This window comes from Cuculus canorus, chromosome 2 (genome assembly GCF_017976375.1).
Source record: "Cuculus canorus isolate bCucCan1 chromosome 2, bCucCan1.pri, whole genome shotgun sequence".
NCBI lineage: Eukaryota > Metazoa > Chordata > Aves > Cuculiformes > Cuculidae > Cuculus > Cuculus canorus.
This window is the reverse complement of record NC_071402.1, coordinates 87,763,889-87,781,631: the sequence shown is the minus strand read 5'-3', so window position 1 is coordinate 87,781,631 and position 17,743 is coordinate 87,763,889. Positions and strand designations below refer to the sequence as shown.

The 17,743-nt window shown below is 40.5% G+C and overlaps 1 protein-coding gene across 1 annotated transcript; it reads right to left on the bottom strand.

Annotated features, from left to right (window-relative positions):
- Positions 1–425: 425 nt before the first annotated feature.
- Positions 426–17,053, bottom strand: SERPINB5 (serpin family B member 5). The gene is made up of 7 exons (XM_009569379.2): positions 16,897–17,053; positions 11,153–11,327; positions 7,843–7,980; positions 6,664–6,781; positions 4,883–5,025; positions 3,193–3,360; positions 426–1,886 (listed from the first exon to the last, which is right to left on the bottom strand). Exons 2-7 carry the CDS (start codon positions 11,324–11,326, stop codon positions 1,494–1,496), a joined length of 1,134 nt encoding a protein of 377 aa, XP_009567674.1. The 5' UTR covers position 11,327; positions 16,897–17,053; the 3' UTR covers positions 426–1,493.
- Positions 17,054–17,743: the final 690 nt, after the last annotated feature.

Below are 17,743 nucleotides of genomic sequence, written 5' to 3'. Positions count from 1 at the left end.
AGGCCAAGAATCAAAACAGAACTCTTATTTCCAAATTCACAAATAACCCCCATGCCGTTCTCTGGTGTTAGAAGTACACTTACTAGGGGTTGCATCTTCCCATTTAGAAATTTCTTTCCAGTTTCTTTCAGATCTTGAAGAACTAAGAGGAATTCTCGAGTAAAATGCTCCCATTTTTTTGAGGATACATAATTGAATTCCCTGTATATTGTGATCAACTAGTAACATAGCCCTTACTGACAGCTGTCACCATGTGGTCCAGGAGGGCAATCCAGACATTGATTCAGGTTTTTTTTGTTTTGACTTTGTGGCCTAAGAGAATCTGTTCATTTCCATTCCTATTGTTTATTGGAGGTCAAGAGTGAACACTGACACTTTCAGTGAACACATAAGAGTGAATACAGACTGACACTGGAGGCATTGCAGACATTTGACACAGGTTTTATAGCACTTTATTCTGAACAGTAATTAGGTAAACCAGTACTGAACATATGCAGCAGGCAGTCTTTAGGTAGAAATGAAATCTGATTACCATGGTTTCATATGAAATTTGGAGACTGGTAATTACAGTGTTAATCTGACTCAAGTTGAAGTCTTTTCTTTCTCATGCCTCAGATATTAGGTAATTGTATGAAGTCTCCTTAATGATGAATCCAGAACTAGAAATTGCAGATAATATGTGAAAAGTGTGGCACTTCCAGTATTAATCCAACTGTTTTCTCTCCCAGAATTGCATAATGTTCTTTTTCTCGGGATATATACAGCAGGGCTCCCATGAGCTGCAGTGAACTGGTCCCCTCTTCCATGTCTGAAAGACAATGAGTCAAAAAATCCCACGCAAAACAGTCCAGCTTCCCCAATCTACAAACTGATGTAGCTGACACTGAAGGGTCTTCTGGGTGTAAGTTTTGTCACCATGATTATTGCCTCTTGCATCCAAAGGTCTCAGTGCAACTACCGTTTCATAGATGCAAACTCTGATGCTATCCTGAATTGTCTAGCTATGCTGCAGAACTTGGACACTGTTTCATCAGGCATTGGAAGGGTCTGGTAGGCAGGTACAAGGGAAGGGCTATCACACCACATGTCCACATTTTCTATGCAGTAGGAATCCAGAGAGTGGGTGACAAGGGAGGATAGTTTTTCTAGGAAGGAAGAATGTAGCTTTTCCTCCCAAAACCCTTTCCAGCTCCTGGTCTATCTAAAACAGGGAAGAAAGATATCACAGAGGAACAAAATATATATGTTGAAGAGGTCGGGATACTTCTCAGTAAAATACGATGTGTTCTTCACAGTGGAAATCCTTCAGGTTAAGAGAACGAAACATAGGGAGATATACTAGTTCTGCTGCATATGTGGAGTACATTGTATTACCAGCTGATATAGGAACCGTTTAGATTTCCTTTCAAAGGTGATAGTCAGGATGCCAAGCTTTACAGGAACATGCACCACCATAAATGTAATTGTGCTTTTTCATAATGAATATGCCCTGTTTAAGGGGAACAGAATCGGCCTGAAAGAATCACATTGCGAGTTTTGTTGTGCCTAAAGAAAAAGATGAATGGATGGTCAGCTTTAAATTCATCTTTGTGTTGCAGAATCCGATATCCTGGTACCTCTCGGGACTCACCACCTTGTTCATTTACTTCCAGAGAGACTTTATGGACGATCTTTGACAAAACCACACCTTTTGTCTCACACATCTCAGAAAAATCTGATGCACTCTCATTGAAGACATTTTTCATTCCCAGGCCTTCCAGAAGTGGCTTCAGGTCATAGTCACCTTCCACACTAAACTTTGGAAGAAATACATTCACTTTGGTGTTGGCCATCATGCTGGGATTGGTCCACTGTAATAATGTCTCAGGGGTGAGTGCCTTTTCCAGCTGGAAACATAAAGGAAAAAAGGAAATTAATGAGCAGTGCAAGGAAACAGATTAAAGAAAGACTATTCCTGAACTTCCCACTCCTATCAAGCCCCAGATAAATAAAGTCCAAAAGGCAATCTTTGCTTTTGAAAATTCACAATTGTAGCATTCAGGGTTAAGAGATTCTCAGTTATATTGATGCAAGTATGATTTAATCCATAGGACAGGCCTCTGGAGCAACTCCACTGTATGTTCATGCTCTGCTCATTAGTTCCTTACAAGCTTTTGATACGCAACCACCCCAACAACCCTGTGAAGGAACCTAAGAAAGACAGTCCCTACCCAGGTTACAGCCAACCATTGGGCGGATCCGAAAGTCTTGATTCCTGACACTACAGAGTAATGACATTTCTGGCATTTGGGACAGAGGGAGAAGACTCTAAATCCAGAGCAAAATCAAACACGCAGCTGTTTGAGCAATTTTTCAAAAAATGAGAAATGAGGAGGGAGAAATTGGGGCCACAACAAACTGGTATCAGGAAAGGCCTCACTTGCATTTTAAGATATGCATGTTCTGTAATTGACTCCTACATATAAAAGTACCTTACAGCTGCAAAGTCATATTCCTCCTGCCTGTAAAATTTATGGCCAGTTGCAGCAAATCACAAAGGAGACTGGCACGATGATCTGTCTCTTAATCCTTAGCCTCTGAAGAGAGGTGAAAGTATGTTCTAAAATTTTCATAGAGAAATGACATAAGAAATAGTTGTTCTCTAGTAAATGCCTTATTAATCTTCAAATTTATGTGTAATTGTAATTAAAAAATGGCTCATTTTCAGGCACCTCAGCTCAAAATTAAAACTTAGAGAAGTTTAAGACCTCAGTAAAATAAAACATGGATACATGTCGACTGAAAAAAATGACACTAGACTAATTAAAATCAGCACTACTGAGTGCCCGGTGTGACTTAAAGCATTTTACCATTGCAAGAACAATAATTTTAGTATAAAAATTATTTTGAGGTCCAGATTTTCAAACTGATGCAGATTTCTAGAAAGCATCCCATGGACAACTTTCAGCTGTCTTCTGAGCACACCTTATCCAAAACAGAGTTTTGTTCACAACCTCACACTTTGCCACAGTGGACACAATGATATCACAAACATGAGCTTGGGAATAAAGAAGCAGAATGAGAAGGTAAATTTACAGTAAACTTTCCTCCCATATAGTGTCTAAATAACAAAAACCTTCCATAAATATATGGCATTATAAAAGAACTGTTTCCTGTTTCTAAGGGATGTTACTCTTATTTTTTTTCTCTCACCTGCTCCAAGCCAGTGGTCTCATCTTCAATCTCTTTGGGCAGCAGAATGAGCATGCTTATATGTTTGTTAAGGCATGGAAGCTCAAGGATGGCAACATTTAATTCTTTTACGTAGCCCAGGCAAAAAGTAGCTTCCAGATTCATCATCTGCACTGGTTTAGTTTCAGTCTAAAAAACACAGGAAAAAAACCACAAAAAAACTAGCATTCCTTTTAATTCCTAAATAAGATGGTGAGAGAGGACTATTTGTAAGCTTGTATGGAAGTGGCAAATTGAGTTAACATCAAAGAAGTTGTTTGTTTTCATAGGTAGTGAAACCAGCTTTAAGAGATCCTGTTGTTTTTTTACAGTAGGCGGCTTTCCAAAGAAAGGTGGAACAGAATACATGTTGATTCAACAGCTACATATTGGGGATGTGCCTTAAAAGAGAAATTTACCTAATATCAGTGGTCTTTTGTGCCTATGTCACTGACTGCTACAAACTATACTGTCTACAGGGCACCACAATGCCAGTAAGTTTCAAGCACTAAGCACACCTCAACAGCGAAAGTCACGCTGTTCATACGAATAATTGGTATTTTGGTTCAGGAGCTGAAACAGAAAAAGAAGAAATGTCAGGCTTACATAAAGCCCTATGTTTTTATTTTTCATGAATGAAACAAAACAAAACAAAACTATTTCACAGGGAAGATTTACAAACTGTTCAGTTCACCTCAAAACTCATTTAAAATTCAAATTCAGTAGAAAAATACAAGATTGGGGGAAAAATGGTTTCACTTAAAAATTATAATGTTGATTGCATAATTTTAAAAATAAAATTTAAAAAGATAAACACAAAATTTAAATTTTTAGCTGAAACCATTGGCTTACGTGGTAATTTATGAATAATTTCAGTGAACCTGAAACTAACTTTTCTCATACACACACACACACATATATATGTACGTACACATATATGCATCTATTCAGAGTATAATCTTTTTATCTCACAAATGCTGCCCAGCTTTATATCTTGGTTTAAAGCTGACTGACTGATCACTACATTCATCACTGGTCGCTGCTTCCCAAAGGCAACAGCCACGGGTGCTGCACCCACCTGGACCTCACAGCTAAGCAGGGCTTAAGATGCAGAGGGCTGCAGTCAGGAGCCTGACTGAAAAGGGGGAGACTGATGGGAATAGGAAAGCAAAGGGCCAGGCACCTAAGGGGTATACTCAAAGACACCCCATGGGTGCAGATATTTCACTACCTCTGTGATCATGACAAATGCTTCACCCCTGCTGGTTTTAGGATACAGCCTCTTGTACAGGCTGCAACCTCTTGGAAGAAGCTGCTCGTGAGAATGTGCACTTTCTTCTAGGCAATGGCTACTTCTGATCACTTGTACTCAGCTCCTGTCGTCTAAATATACTAAAAAGGACAGTCTGTTTTCACATTAGACCTCTCAAAAATGGATATGAAAGCACCAGAAGAGTTCTAAAGCAAGACAATAAGGAAACTGGTTTAGGGACCTTTGCAATAGCATAGGTTTAGATCAAGTCTAAGAATGCCATGGTAATAATAAACATTTCTCATTTTCTCTTAGTGGGATTTCCTTAGATCAAAGTTTGCATCTTCTGGAACAGAAATAGTGGAGGGGGTTGATGTTTGGGGTTTTTGGAGTTTTTTTGGGTTTTTTTTCAGAACATACCTTGTTGACTTTAAAAGGACATTCTTTGATCTCTGCCTCTGGAAACTTCTTCATCCAGTTTGTGACAAAATAAGCTGCATTAACTAGGAGAATTTGAGTCTGGTCACTTACACTATCCTCATTCAAAACATTTTCCATTTTGCCTGTGAACAGGTTTAAGATAGTTGTTAATACAATACATTGTCATAGAATCAGAGAATCACAAAATGGTTTAGGTTGGAAGGGACATTAAAGATCATCTAGTTCCAGCTCCCTGCTGTGGGCTGGGACATCTTCCATTAGATCAGGCTGCTCAAATTCTCATCCAGCCTGGTCTTGAACACCTCCAGGGATGGGATATCCATGACTTCTCTGGGCAGTCTGTGCCAGTGCCTCACCACCCTCACAATAAAAAGTTCCTTCCTAATATCAATTGCTTCAACTGAATATGGAAATATTTCACTGAATTAAAACAATTTTCTCCTACACCTCACAGATAAAATATTTAAATTCTAATGGAAAATTGCAAAAAATAAACGTTTACTTAAACTGCTACTTAATGTTTGAAATGGGATTCGAGACCAAGGCAGATCTTCCAAATGACATGTCTTCTTGGCTTATATAGGATGGAATCAAAAATATGTCTACTGCTTTTGTTCAGTACCTTAAAGAAAGTACTGGATTTTCAACAAAAGTGAACAAGTATAAGCCAAAAAACATTTGTCATTTGGAGACCCAGATTGAAGGGAAGCTCCAGATTAGCAGCTACTCACTTCTGGGATGATATCTGAGAATAAAATGACCAGAATAACAAAAAATGCTACTCTGATTACGGTTCACAACCAAATACTGCTACAGACTTCAAAAAGAGTGTGAAAATGTTGTATTCCCTCCTTGCTCTGTTTTAGACCTGTTCAAGCACTGACTTAAAAGAAACTGAAGCCAGAGTACTGGGGAGGCAAGTCCTGCCTTCCTGCATGAATTACACAAGCAGGGAAAGATGCTTCCACATGGCCAGCCCGGCCAGCCTGGGAGGGACCAGGAGTAACTCATCCAACTATGTTTTCATATTTGTACCACACAAGGGCAACAAGCAGCAACGGACCCCAGAGCCTGTCCACAGGCTGCAAACAGGCTCTTTTTTGGGTGCGGTGTGCTCGCGTGGGCCAGGGCCAGGCCTTTGCCTCCCACAGACTGGGCAGGCTTTGCCTGGGCACCCTCACAGTCAGTGATGTGCATACCCCGCGACTTGGCCCAGCAGCTGCTGGCTCAGCATCACTGCTGGAAAAGTGTCGACAGATGCATTTCTGCAGGAATGTACCTCCAAATAAGAGACACACGTCCGTGTGTGGCACCCTTGCTGGCAAAAGGAGCAAAGGCACCGAGCTGAGCTACTAATTAACAGCCCAAAACAGCCCTGCAAATATTTCCCATTACAATAAAACTTTTAAAGGAAACCAGGGCCTGAGTTCCATGTACAGATGTCAGATTAATGTGAAGTTTCAGATCCAGGAGCTGTCATTCTCCCAAATTGTCCTGCGGCAGTCAAACATCAGCAGCTTTCTGCAAGGCTAGTGCAAGGCCAGTCTCACATTTCCACCTACAGAAATGCTGCAGTATTACAGTTAGTAATTTCAAAACAGGCTAATGTTGCTAATCCTCATGAATGCAAATAATAGGTCTTGTCTCATTGCTTTCACTCTGTATTTATTTCTATAAGCATTACTAAAGGGGTGTAATGAGGACAAAGATCTCTTTCTTCAAAGAGGTAAACAGCATCCCTAAGGTTAAGTCGGACTCACCATCAGTTAAGTCTGAAAGAGATTTGTTGATCTTCTGTCGGGTTTCCTCAGTTTTCTCTTTGAAATCCACCAGTTCCAGTTCAGATGGAAAAGGCCTCTTTGTGGAATTTACAAAATCCTGAAAAATGCAAGATACCGAAGTCATCATTGGTTAAACATCACCATCACTCAACAACTCTTTACACAGCCTTCAACATTAGCATCCCGAGTTTTACCATGGGGTAGCTGGGGAGTTTATTATCATGGATAGATGTTAAATAATAGAAGGTGGCAGTCAGGATGCTCAGCTTATTCAGCACATCACTTCCAACTGTGTCCTCAGTCCAGTGGTGCTACATCACTAGCTAAAGTAACTCTGGTACCACAGGAGTGAGAATGCCGCCAACATTTGAAAGGATAAAACAACCAGCAGTCCAGGTCTGGGTAAGAGAAAGGACTGACATAAAGGCCATGGGCTGCTCACACTGTGTCTATCCTTAGAAGATGAAATGTTCATTGCTGTGGATGGGTATTGGCCTTTGCCATAACAGAGTCAGAACAGCAGGCAATCTGATTACAGCATCATTTAGCATTGTGCGAGTTTTCTGAAACGTCACCATAGGCTGATGCTGCCCTTTCTTGGATCCCTATTCAATGGCAACTTGTGGGGGGAGAAACACTGCAGCATTTTTCTCGGTTATTTGCAAGGTCCATAAGCAATAAGGCAAAACAACACCTTCCTCATTTGTGCTGTTTCTGTAGCCAGGCTTCTGTCTCCTCAGACAGATTAAGAAAACTCTGGCTTATGCAGTAATTACTTGGGTGTGTGAACTGGACACACACTTGCGCCACCAACTTGTTTTAAAACTCTTCTTCAGTCATACTCACAATGCAAAGACCTTGATGTGGCATAGAAGTTATATTGCATTCAAAACCTACTAAGCCTGCTGACCTAGAGCATATTAATGAAAGAATTACAAATGTTGTAATACTTGCATAGCTTGGGGTCAAGCAGCACACTCATCCTCCTGCAAACTTTTATGGTAGCAGAGAATATTATGCTTTTCATCATCTGAACCTAGTCAAGTTACAACCCAAAGTGAGAAAATTTACTTTAAATAACATAGATGTCTGACACCATAACTTGTCAATATGCTGGCCAAGCAATTCATAGCATCAGGGCTTTTCTGAATTACTTACTGTGGTAGGATTAAGAGATTTGTCTACAAAGAGCCGTTTCACCATTTTTAATGCAAAGAAAGAGCTGAGTTTGGAAACATCTGAAGTTACTGTTTGAAACCCAAAAGAGACATCTTTGACATCTTGTAAATGGAGCACCTGTTAAATGAAAATAATAAAATACTCAGTATCTTTATTTTATTTATTATCTAAACATAGAATCATAGAATCATAGAATCATAGAATCATAGAATCATAGAATCATAGAATCATAGAATCGTAGAATCATAGAATGGTTTGGGCTGGAAGGAACCTTAAAGATCATCTAATTCCAACCTCACTGTAATGGGCAGGGATACATCCCACCAAACCAGGCTGCCCAAGGCCCCATCCAATCTGGCCTTGAACACTTCCAGGGATGGGGCAGACACAACTTTCCTGGACAACTTAGGAGGTGCCTTAGCACCCTCATTATGAAGAAATTCCTCCTTATGTCTAGTCTAAATCTGCCCCTCTCCAATTTAAAGCCATTCCCCCTCGTCCTATCACCACAAGCCTTTGTAAATAGCCCCTCTTCAGCTTTCCTGTAGCCCCTTCAGGTACTGGAAGGTCACTATAAGGTCTCCTTTGAGCCTTCTCTTCTCCAGGCTGAACAACCCCAACTCTCTCAGCCTGTCCTCATATGGGAGGTGCTCCAGCCTTCTGATCATCCTTGTAGCCCTCCTCTGGACCCATTCCAACAGCTCCAGATCCTTCTTATGTTGAGGATTCCAGAACTGGACACAGTACTCCAGGTTGAGGTCTCACAAGAGAGGAATAGAGCAGCAGAATCACCTCCCTTGAACTGCTGGCCATGCATCTTTTGATGCAGCCCAGGATACGGTTGGCCTTCTTGGCTGTGAGCTTAGCCAAAGAAAAAGGTTAGTTTGTGACCAGAGCCGTGGCTCTTTGTATTTAAGCTAACAACACAAGCTCTCGCTGTTGTTACTCAAAAAACATTTATTGCTTTGACACCTCACATAAACCCAAAAACTTAATTCTACCAGAACTTTAATCAAATGTGTTTCTTTCCTGGGAGCAGTCCAAAGAAATCAATAGATCTGTTCATGCCGGTGATGCGACTCAGTTGATTAAAACTCTGCAGTATGGCATCATAATGTTTTCCCCAAACTCACATTCCTGTCCAAAAACCTTTTAAGCTTTTAAGCCAGACAAATGAGGGTTCCAGATAGTCTTCTTTCTAGAAGTGGGCTACACCTTTTAAAATGTTTAGCAGATCATCAAGTTTTCTGATCGCTGACTGATAAATGACAGCACATGATGTTTCAGCAAAAATTGATCAGATAACTGCGTCTGGATTGGCTGCTGATCCACACATGCCCACCTCAAAGCTCCTGCTAATCACAAGTCCAGTTCTAGGAAGTGGGGGGAGTGACCTAAAACTCATTGTTTTTAGGCACCAGAGGTGAGAGGCTCCTGCTGGTTTTGTTTGTAAATAACCCTATAAATATGAATTGAACTTCTATGCCTGCTTATTACAGGATCTTTGATAGTGCCTGTTTGATTGCAGGCAGCCTGCCCAGCCCTCATCTGTCTCAAACTCCTGCATGAGGCACTAGGACTTCCCCTTTATTTTGTCCCTCACTCATGCTCTTTCTCCCTGAACACATACCTTCACACACTGACACAACAAATTGCTGTTCTGCCCTAGCCACCCCTTCATGTCTTCCTTCTCCTTGCTCAGTGGGAGCAGAAAGAAACAAGCTGCCAAGAACAAACCGTCAGCACATCTCAGATAGCCAAACTTCAGTTTTCTCAGCTTATTTCGTTTCCCTCCAACACATTTATTACTTAGCATATTAGGTGCAGAAAGCTTCTGTGACTGGAAACTATGTCTGGGGAGAAAGCTACGGTACTGCATCTTCTCTGCCGGAAGAGCTTTTTTGACTGATATTCCAGAGTAAGATTGTCAACCTATCTCCTTTTGTAACTAGTGTTTAAAACCCAAGCACAAAGTCAGGGGCATGCAGAAGCTAGAACAGACATGAAAACTAGGAGATATTGCACTTAAAATCATATGAAGATCTCATTAGTATCTGTAGTCAGCACTTTTTCGACACCACTTGAGAAATATGAAACATAAACCATTTGTGGATGTGTTCATTAACTTATTATGGGATAGTTCAAAGCAAATTACAGGCACAAGGGTAAATGCAATTAAGCACAGGTTAATGTTCTGAACTCTCCCATTAGAAAGAAAGTGGTTGAATCTTGAAATGGTAAGGAAGCTGCAGGATGTCATTTAAATGTTAAAAAAAAAATCTGGAGTTAATTTTTATTTTTTTTTTAAGCAACAGTCCTGTTTGGAAATTCTACAGTGCCAAAAGGATCTTAATGGATGTATTGCTGTGCAGCTCTGTGAATTGCACAAGACTCATTGTAATCTGTGGCCTGAGCGAGGGCACAGGAGGCTGCACTCAGTGGTACTTTCAGTGAATGAGGACGTACAAGGAGGGATTTCCAAAGGAGAGAAAATATATTCAGATATGTAGAACAGCCCTCAGAGCAAGGTGATAACCAGCAAATAAATGCACACTGAATTTGCTTCTTATTCACCTCCAGGTGAATAAGAAGCGGAAACTGTGGGCACCTTCACCGGGATAAAAAGAAACTACGCAAATTTCTGCTCACACAAAGGCAGCAAAAAATGTTGCAAGGCTGCCTCCCTGCATCATGGAGTGAGCTTGATAAACTGATTGCATCGTGACTGCCATGTTGCATCGTGGTGGAAACCTCTTGAACATCATGGACTGCTTGTAAGGACAAAAATTCAGGTTGTGCCCTCTTTCACTGCATTAGCCTCCTCTTAGCTGTACTGCAGGAAAAAAGGGAAATGGAAGCAAAAGGACCACTGAACAGATTGCTGCTGACAGATAATGACAAAATTATTTCCAGTTCTATAAAGCTTAGTTATTCTTGAATAATGAAAAACCAGTTATCCAGCAAATGCAGTGATCTTGACTATGACTTGCAGCCACAACTAACATGACACTAAAAGGAGACAAGGCTTTAATACAACTTGTGAGGACTCTGCAATATCCCCTCCCACCCTGTACACGTTTGAGAAAGCTTTTTCTTTATGACATATTTTCAACCTCTTTTGCTTTGTGTGGCCATGGAATGTGCAATCGTTCAGGAATTTTTGGTGGATGGTTTGCAGCCTGGCTTACAATGGAACCAGATGTCCAGTAGAATATTAACAAGAGTAAGTAAGAAAACCACCTCTGACAGCCATATATTGCAGCCACAGAACAGGATGCTGACAGCTTACCTGTTTCATCTGGTCTGCAGTATCACCTTTTGTAGCTTTATATGCCAGAGCTAGAGATGTTGAGGTACACAGTGGAGCAAAAATAATATTAGCTCTTTTGTCATTGTCACATAGCTTTTTGAACATATCAACTGCAAAGGCAGTGTTTGCTAGTTGCAGAGCATCCATTGTCATCCTGGAACAGAAAAGGGAAAAGAGAGAGAACTCAGAACATAATTCTAGCTCCTTCTGTAGTGGCCCTGGGTCACAGCACTGAGGGAGGCTAGATGTCAGTATGAGGACTGTTCAGCTTGAACCATCAAGTAGAGGGAGGAGGTCGTGACTGAGCTTATCCAGCTTCACAGCACACTGGCAGCTCCTGAGGAGGAGGGAAGGTCTCACCCATGTCCAGCCAAGGAAATGTGAATAGTTTGGTAAAAGCCACCGTGTTGAAGTGACAACTGGCAGTGCCAAGTCTTGTGTGGAGCAAGTATTACCAGTAGGGAAAACCTGGGTGGGTCAGGGTAACCCACGCATATTGAGTAAAATTGGAACACATATGAATTTAATCTGTTTTTAATTGTTACTCATAAAATGTGCCAATTTATAGGGTACTTTGCCTATCTGTGGGCTCTCCTGGCTCTCAGACAGGTCTCTAATAGTCTCATAATCTTCCTGTCTCTTGCTTCATGGCTAATTGTTCATTAAAGCTTTACCTTCGGTACGTGTCCTTCATCTAAGGGATGATTCCTACTCTGCCTATCCTTGCTAAAATTCTCCAGAAAGCTGTCTGGTCCTGGAGGTTGAGATTGTCTTAGAAACTTAAAGGAGGCCTCCTAAATAAACACTCCTGTGTGCCACTCATCACTGGGTTTTTTTCCTAGATGTTTTTAATAACTGCAATTGCCACAGGGATGTTAGATGATCTGTGCAGTCTGGAATGGAATGGGTGGTGTCCAAGGGACAGTTGCTGCAGTCCGTGCTCTGGGAATGCCAGGGAATATTCCCTTCTTCTAGACTGCTTTCACATATCTGAAACTTTACTCTGGTGTAAACACATTGGTGTGGATTCAAGATAACAATCATGAACCACAGAATTTCAGTTAATAGCACAAGCCTGGCTTTAGATCAGCAAGAATGCAGAAGACAACATCTTTGTCATAATGAATTCGACCCGGTATCCTTTATCTCTAAAAAAAAAAGGAAGCCTGCAGAAAAATGGTGTTAAACAGCTCCATTAAAGCAATTTACAAAGGCAGAAAGGAAATGGAAAAGATGAATAACGGGGAATGCTTCAAAAGATTTCACACAGAACCTAAGATATACCTCCAGCGTTTGCTCGTTCCAAGAAAAATGTCAAAATAGTGGAATAAATATGGTATAGAGAGGTGGTTTTAAAAGGTATGTTCTCACCCAGACACATACCTATCTGCATTTGCATTTCAAGATCTGACACGGAAGGTCTAGGGGTCCTATTTTATCCTATTATGAAAAGGAAAGTCAGTTATTTCTTACATTGGTAGAGGTTTGCTAATCTTTTGAGAAACATCTTAAGGACAGGGATTTCTCTCCAATAACCGAGTACTTAATACTGCAGTCTCAAACATTTACTTACCTAATTCATATCACTTGCATCCGAGCCAGGAAAGATCTCACTTGGTGAGAGCAGCAAGGTATGAGAAGACAGAAAGGGGAAGAAGGAACGTATGGGCAGGTAACTGTCTCCAGCAAGGTACCTTTCTTGACTACTCACTCTCATCACAGTTTGGAAAGTCATTTTAAATGAGAATAATCTCCCGCATGAGTGTATGTGTCATGCTGCCCAAACTTAGCTGAACATCTGACACCATTGTACAGAGATACTTTGGAGGAGTTGTGGTACTTGATAGTAGTGAATGACTTCCAAATAATCTGTAGTATTTACACATTTTTATGAGAATAACAGAATGGGTGCCTAATTTGCTTACAACACGATAAAGAAAACACTTTGATTTACTTGTAAGGCCTGCTTGATTATAGGCAGCCTTTCACAAAATAAATGTTTTTATTTTTATTTTAATTAACTTATACATATTCTTGGATCTGTTTGGTAAGGCAGCTAGTTTATTTGGCAGCTGGTTTGTTTGGTGCTAAAAGATGCTGTACAAAAGGTTACTGAAATGCATTGCACAATCTAATTAAGTAAAAAGAAAAACAAAGATACTGGCATAAAACCAACGGTTTTTAAATCCATGCTTGAGAAGCACACCTAACCAGCACTGCACTCTGGCAAAATGTTTTGGCTCTTGGTAGCAACAACAAATTGTTTGCTAACAAATCCATTCATCCCATGGTGAAACAAAAAAGGAATTTGTCTTGAAGAGGGGAAACATTAAATATATATCACTGACGAAAGTCGTCCCCTCATAAATATATAGAGGAATACACTTTGCAATATCTAGAGGCTTTGCAAGAACCCTGAACTCAGAATGGGTCTGACTAGAATTGTCCATCTTCCAGTAGTGTGGTAGCACTCAGCAGCCGCTTGGTAAAAAGGGATTATCCATGTGAAATCCCATTTTACAGTGTCAGCGGGCATTGAGCTGATATCAGAGTGAGGTTTAGGAAATGTGTCTCAGGGAACTTACAAGTGTAAAGGGAGAACTAAGTGTCAGACCAGTACTAGAACCATCTGCCTCATTTACATAGTCAAAATTTCTCATGCATCAAAGCAACTAATTACCAGAAAAGTCAACTTGCCAGAAACCATAGGCTCAGCACACATCTTAAAAGAGGAGAGCTTTGGGCACAACAGTGGCTTAAAGATAGTTAAAACAAATTTGAAGGACTGTGACTGCTGCTGAGGGAGTAACTTGGAACAACAGAGGCAAAGGAGCAAACATGAAATCATCCTTTAAAATGCCTCTCTGCTGTTGCTCATCCCAGACCTGCATCTTTGTGCCTGTTCATGTCTTAAATAAACTCCCTTGCATAGGCTACTTATCTTATTTTCCCCATTAACTCAATCATTCACATAAGAACTCAAGATACATACATATACTTTGTCTCCTTCACTTTCTCTCTTTCACCACCCCGCAGGTAAAATTTCAAGATTAAGTACCAACTTCCCAGGTATTTCTTACTGAGGAGCTGGTGGAAAATTACCCAGGGAACCAAGAATACGTCATTCAACGTCTACCGCCCTCAAGAAGACAAACAATATCAAGAATCTCACAATGCAAAATGAGGCACACAGCTCATCTGGGAAAAAATCTCATTTGTTAGTGAGGTAGAACATAATTCTTTAGTACTGGCTGGCCTCTTTTTAAGCCTCTGAATCTCCTTACAGGCTGAAAATCAATAGGCAATTGTATCCAACCAAAAATACTTCTTGTTCATTTCTAGCTTAATACTGCAAATGTTATGCTGTCATGCTAACATTAGTATTTCAAATGAAACTCTTCTTCCTCATGCCAGTCAAAAGCTGTACCACGACTTAAAATTTCTTCTCTTCTGTCTTCATCATAACTCTGATACTGTTCATGTAGGATATTTTTCAACAAAGTTCCTATGTTCCTCTTCAGTGAAGAACACTGGAGGTATTTCATGGTGAAAATTCTATTCACTTTGTGTTGATCCAGTAACAGATGATACTCTCAAAGTTTCTTTTCTGCTGAGTGAAACTATTTCTGGTAGTCCTAAAGCTCTCCATTCTTATAATTTATTTTTTTTTACTGTTACTATTGAAGTAATACACATTCAGGGCATTTTGTTGGAAAAAAAAGGTTCCATTTTCGTTAACTTTGAATGATGGGCTGGATAGCCACAAATGATCTCTATTCTATCATCTTTCTCAACTACACCTGGTCAGTCAGTTCTTTTATTCTCCCATTATGATATCATGTTATGATACTTAGGAGCTCAAGACATTCATATTGTTGAAAGGAATTTACTTTATTAAAGATTACAAAATCTTGAATCTTGGTAAAAGCCTTGAGCTCCCAAGTCTTGTGGGCCCGTTAAAACCAGTTGGAGTCAAGTGAGAATTGCTGAAGCTCAGCTCAAGAGGGAAGCCCACTAGTTGCCCATTAGCAGGCTTAGAAACAAGACACTGCTCCTGAGTCAGTAATCACAGGCACCCTCAAACAGGGAGGAGTCAAAAAGTTGAAAATGAAATTTTAAAAAGGTCTGCTGAGTGGATTCTTGCTGAGTCCCTTCTTTCCCAGGAAAGCAGTATGTCAGCGTTTCCACAGAGGCCTGCGGCACTGGGACATCCTCTAAGCACCGGTAGCTGGTGATCCACCCAGCTTTACTTAAAACTGTGACTCTGACACAGCATTACAGAAACACTTTCAGATATAGAAGGGAGCTGGGAGGCTATAGAACCTGTTTAGAAAAGCTTGATTTAAACTACTTTATTGGTATAAGACACAGTTTTTGCTTAGTTACTCTTGAATGCAACAACAACAACAACAACAAAACAAAACAAAACAAAAAACAACAGAGAAGCCTTGTTTACTATCTACCTACTAAGAGAAAAGCTAAATATAGCTTATCTTTCAAAAACATAATCAGGAGAACAGCTACGTCTGTGTGTAAATGTCTGACAAGTCAAATGAGATATATGGTAGGGATAATCTGATAAAGCAAAATAAGTATCTGTTTTATTCCTGTCTGGGTTAAGCAGTCTTTCCAGGAGAACATGTCTGTGGCAGATAAAGCATGGACAGTCCTGGCCATCCAGTGCTGGGGGGAATGAATTTGGTTTACAGCTCAGGGGCTGTAAGTGCCAGTACTGTAGCGTCTCCAGTTCAAATAAAGTTCCACCAAGACAATAAATTATATGAAAAAACCCACACACATTTCACAAGTGAGGCATTAATCTTTGAAACTAGTTTAAGCATTTAACATGACTCCACTTCAGCTCTTACTCAGGAAACACAAAATATAAAGTAAATAAAAGATTTTTGTGAGCTTTTTCTTCTTATTTCTACAGAAATGACAACTCCTCACCTCACGGACTACCTGGCTATGCAACAAGGACATTATTCGTTCTCAGCAGACATTTCTTGGAGGAACACAAGACATCAGACAGATGTGGGACCAGAGCATCTCGTATGGTTGGAAAAAAAAGCACTGTCAGCAAAATATAGCAGGGAGAGTCACTCCAAGAAGGAAAGAGAGAAATGAGCCACCGCAATATGCTTTGTTGTACCTCAATAGCCAGTGAATTCTTCAAACTAAGTGGTCACACTGAAAATAAACTGGTAATTACAGGGCCTAAATTCCTGCCCTTCACTTTAAACAAGAGCAGATTAGTCATTTGATTAATAACTCAAAGCAAACAGAGCAGAGTGTACACACCTCTTTGGAAATTGAGGAATATTCCTCTGTAACAGAGATTTACAAAACAATCTAAATCCTACTTTGACACAAGGCATTTTCACGGTGTCACACACAACCTGCTTTTTCTGATATGCAATAAGACACCATACTTTAATAATACCTAATGCCCTTGCTGTCTCACCTGCCAGATCTTACTCACCATTTCCAGTGAATCTTTTTGGGAGAAGAAACATTGTATGGCAAGTGCAAAGATTTGGTGATGAAACCAAAACATTGTTTTTTGGGAAAGATTTGCTGCTCCTTTAATTCCACATGGTATCTTTTTTCACAAATCTCCTTATCCCACTCCTTCTACATAACTATGTTTCACTATGGGAATTTGTTAGTTATTACCTAGGCATTGATTAAACTAGCAGATGAGGAAAAGAAGTTGTACTTACTTTGCAAGGCTATAATCCTGGTAAAGGAATCAATGAAATAGGTACAGCACGAAGAACTAGCTACCCGTGGTGAAAGCTTGCCGAGCAAAAGACTCTGTTAGCTTGCCTGCTCATTGACACCACTCCCACTTTCCCAACCTTAAATTGTGCACACACACACACTCCCTCTCACTCTCGCTTTCTTTTTTTTTTTCCCCTTAATCATTCTTCACAGCAGGAGGAGCAAAATGATTCACACCAGAGTTGTCTTTGCCTGCCCAGCTACTGAAGACAACAAGCTCTGGCAGGCAAGAGCAGCCTTTGTGTGTTGCCTTCAGCAAGCACAGTAAAAAAGGCACCAGACAAGAATGAACGAAGACTCCTAGGAGAGAATACAGGAATGAATGAGCAAGCAAAAGACTTCGCGAGCAAAACCAGTACTCCAAGTTACATTGGAAGACGCTGCTATTTGCAGAAAAATTGTAATTGTGAAAAAGCACATAGGAAGGCCAAGCAAAACACGTAGGAGTGCGTGGCTGGGCACTTCTCATCTGTGTATGCATTAAGACAGCATCTTAATTCTGTCTTTGTAATGGATGTATGTGTGCATTTGACTGCTTCAAAAGCCCAAGGCCAGACTGCAGCTAATGCTCAAGGAAAAATATCTACTGCTCTTGCTGCTGTAAAGTGAGATGTTCCTCTCACAGGCAGCCAGGTCCTCTGCAGGGGAGCAGCCTTCCCTCTTGCCAGCTGTCTGCGGAGGTCAAAGGGGAACAGAAAGTCTCATCCCTTCACCTCCAAGATAGGTACTGCTGGATTCATGTCATACAGTCCACGTTACCACTGATGAACATGACGGGGAGAAGAA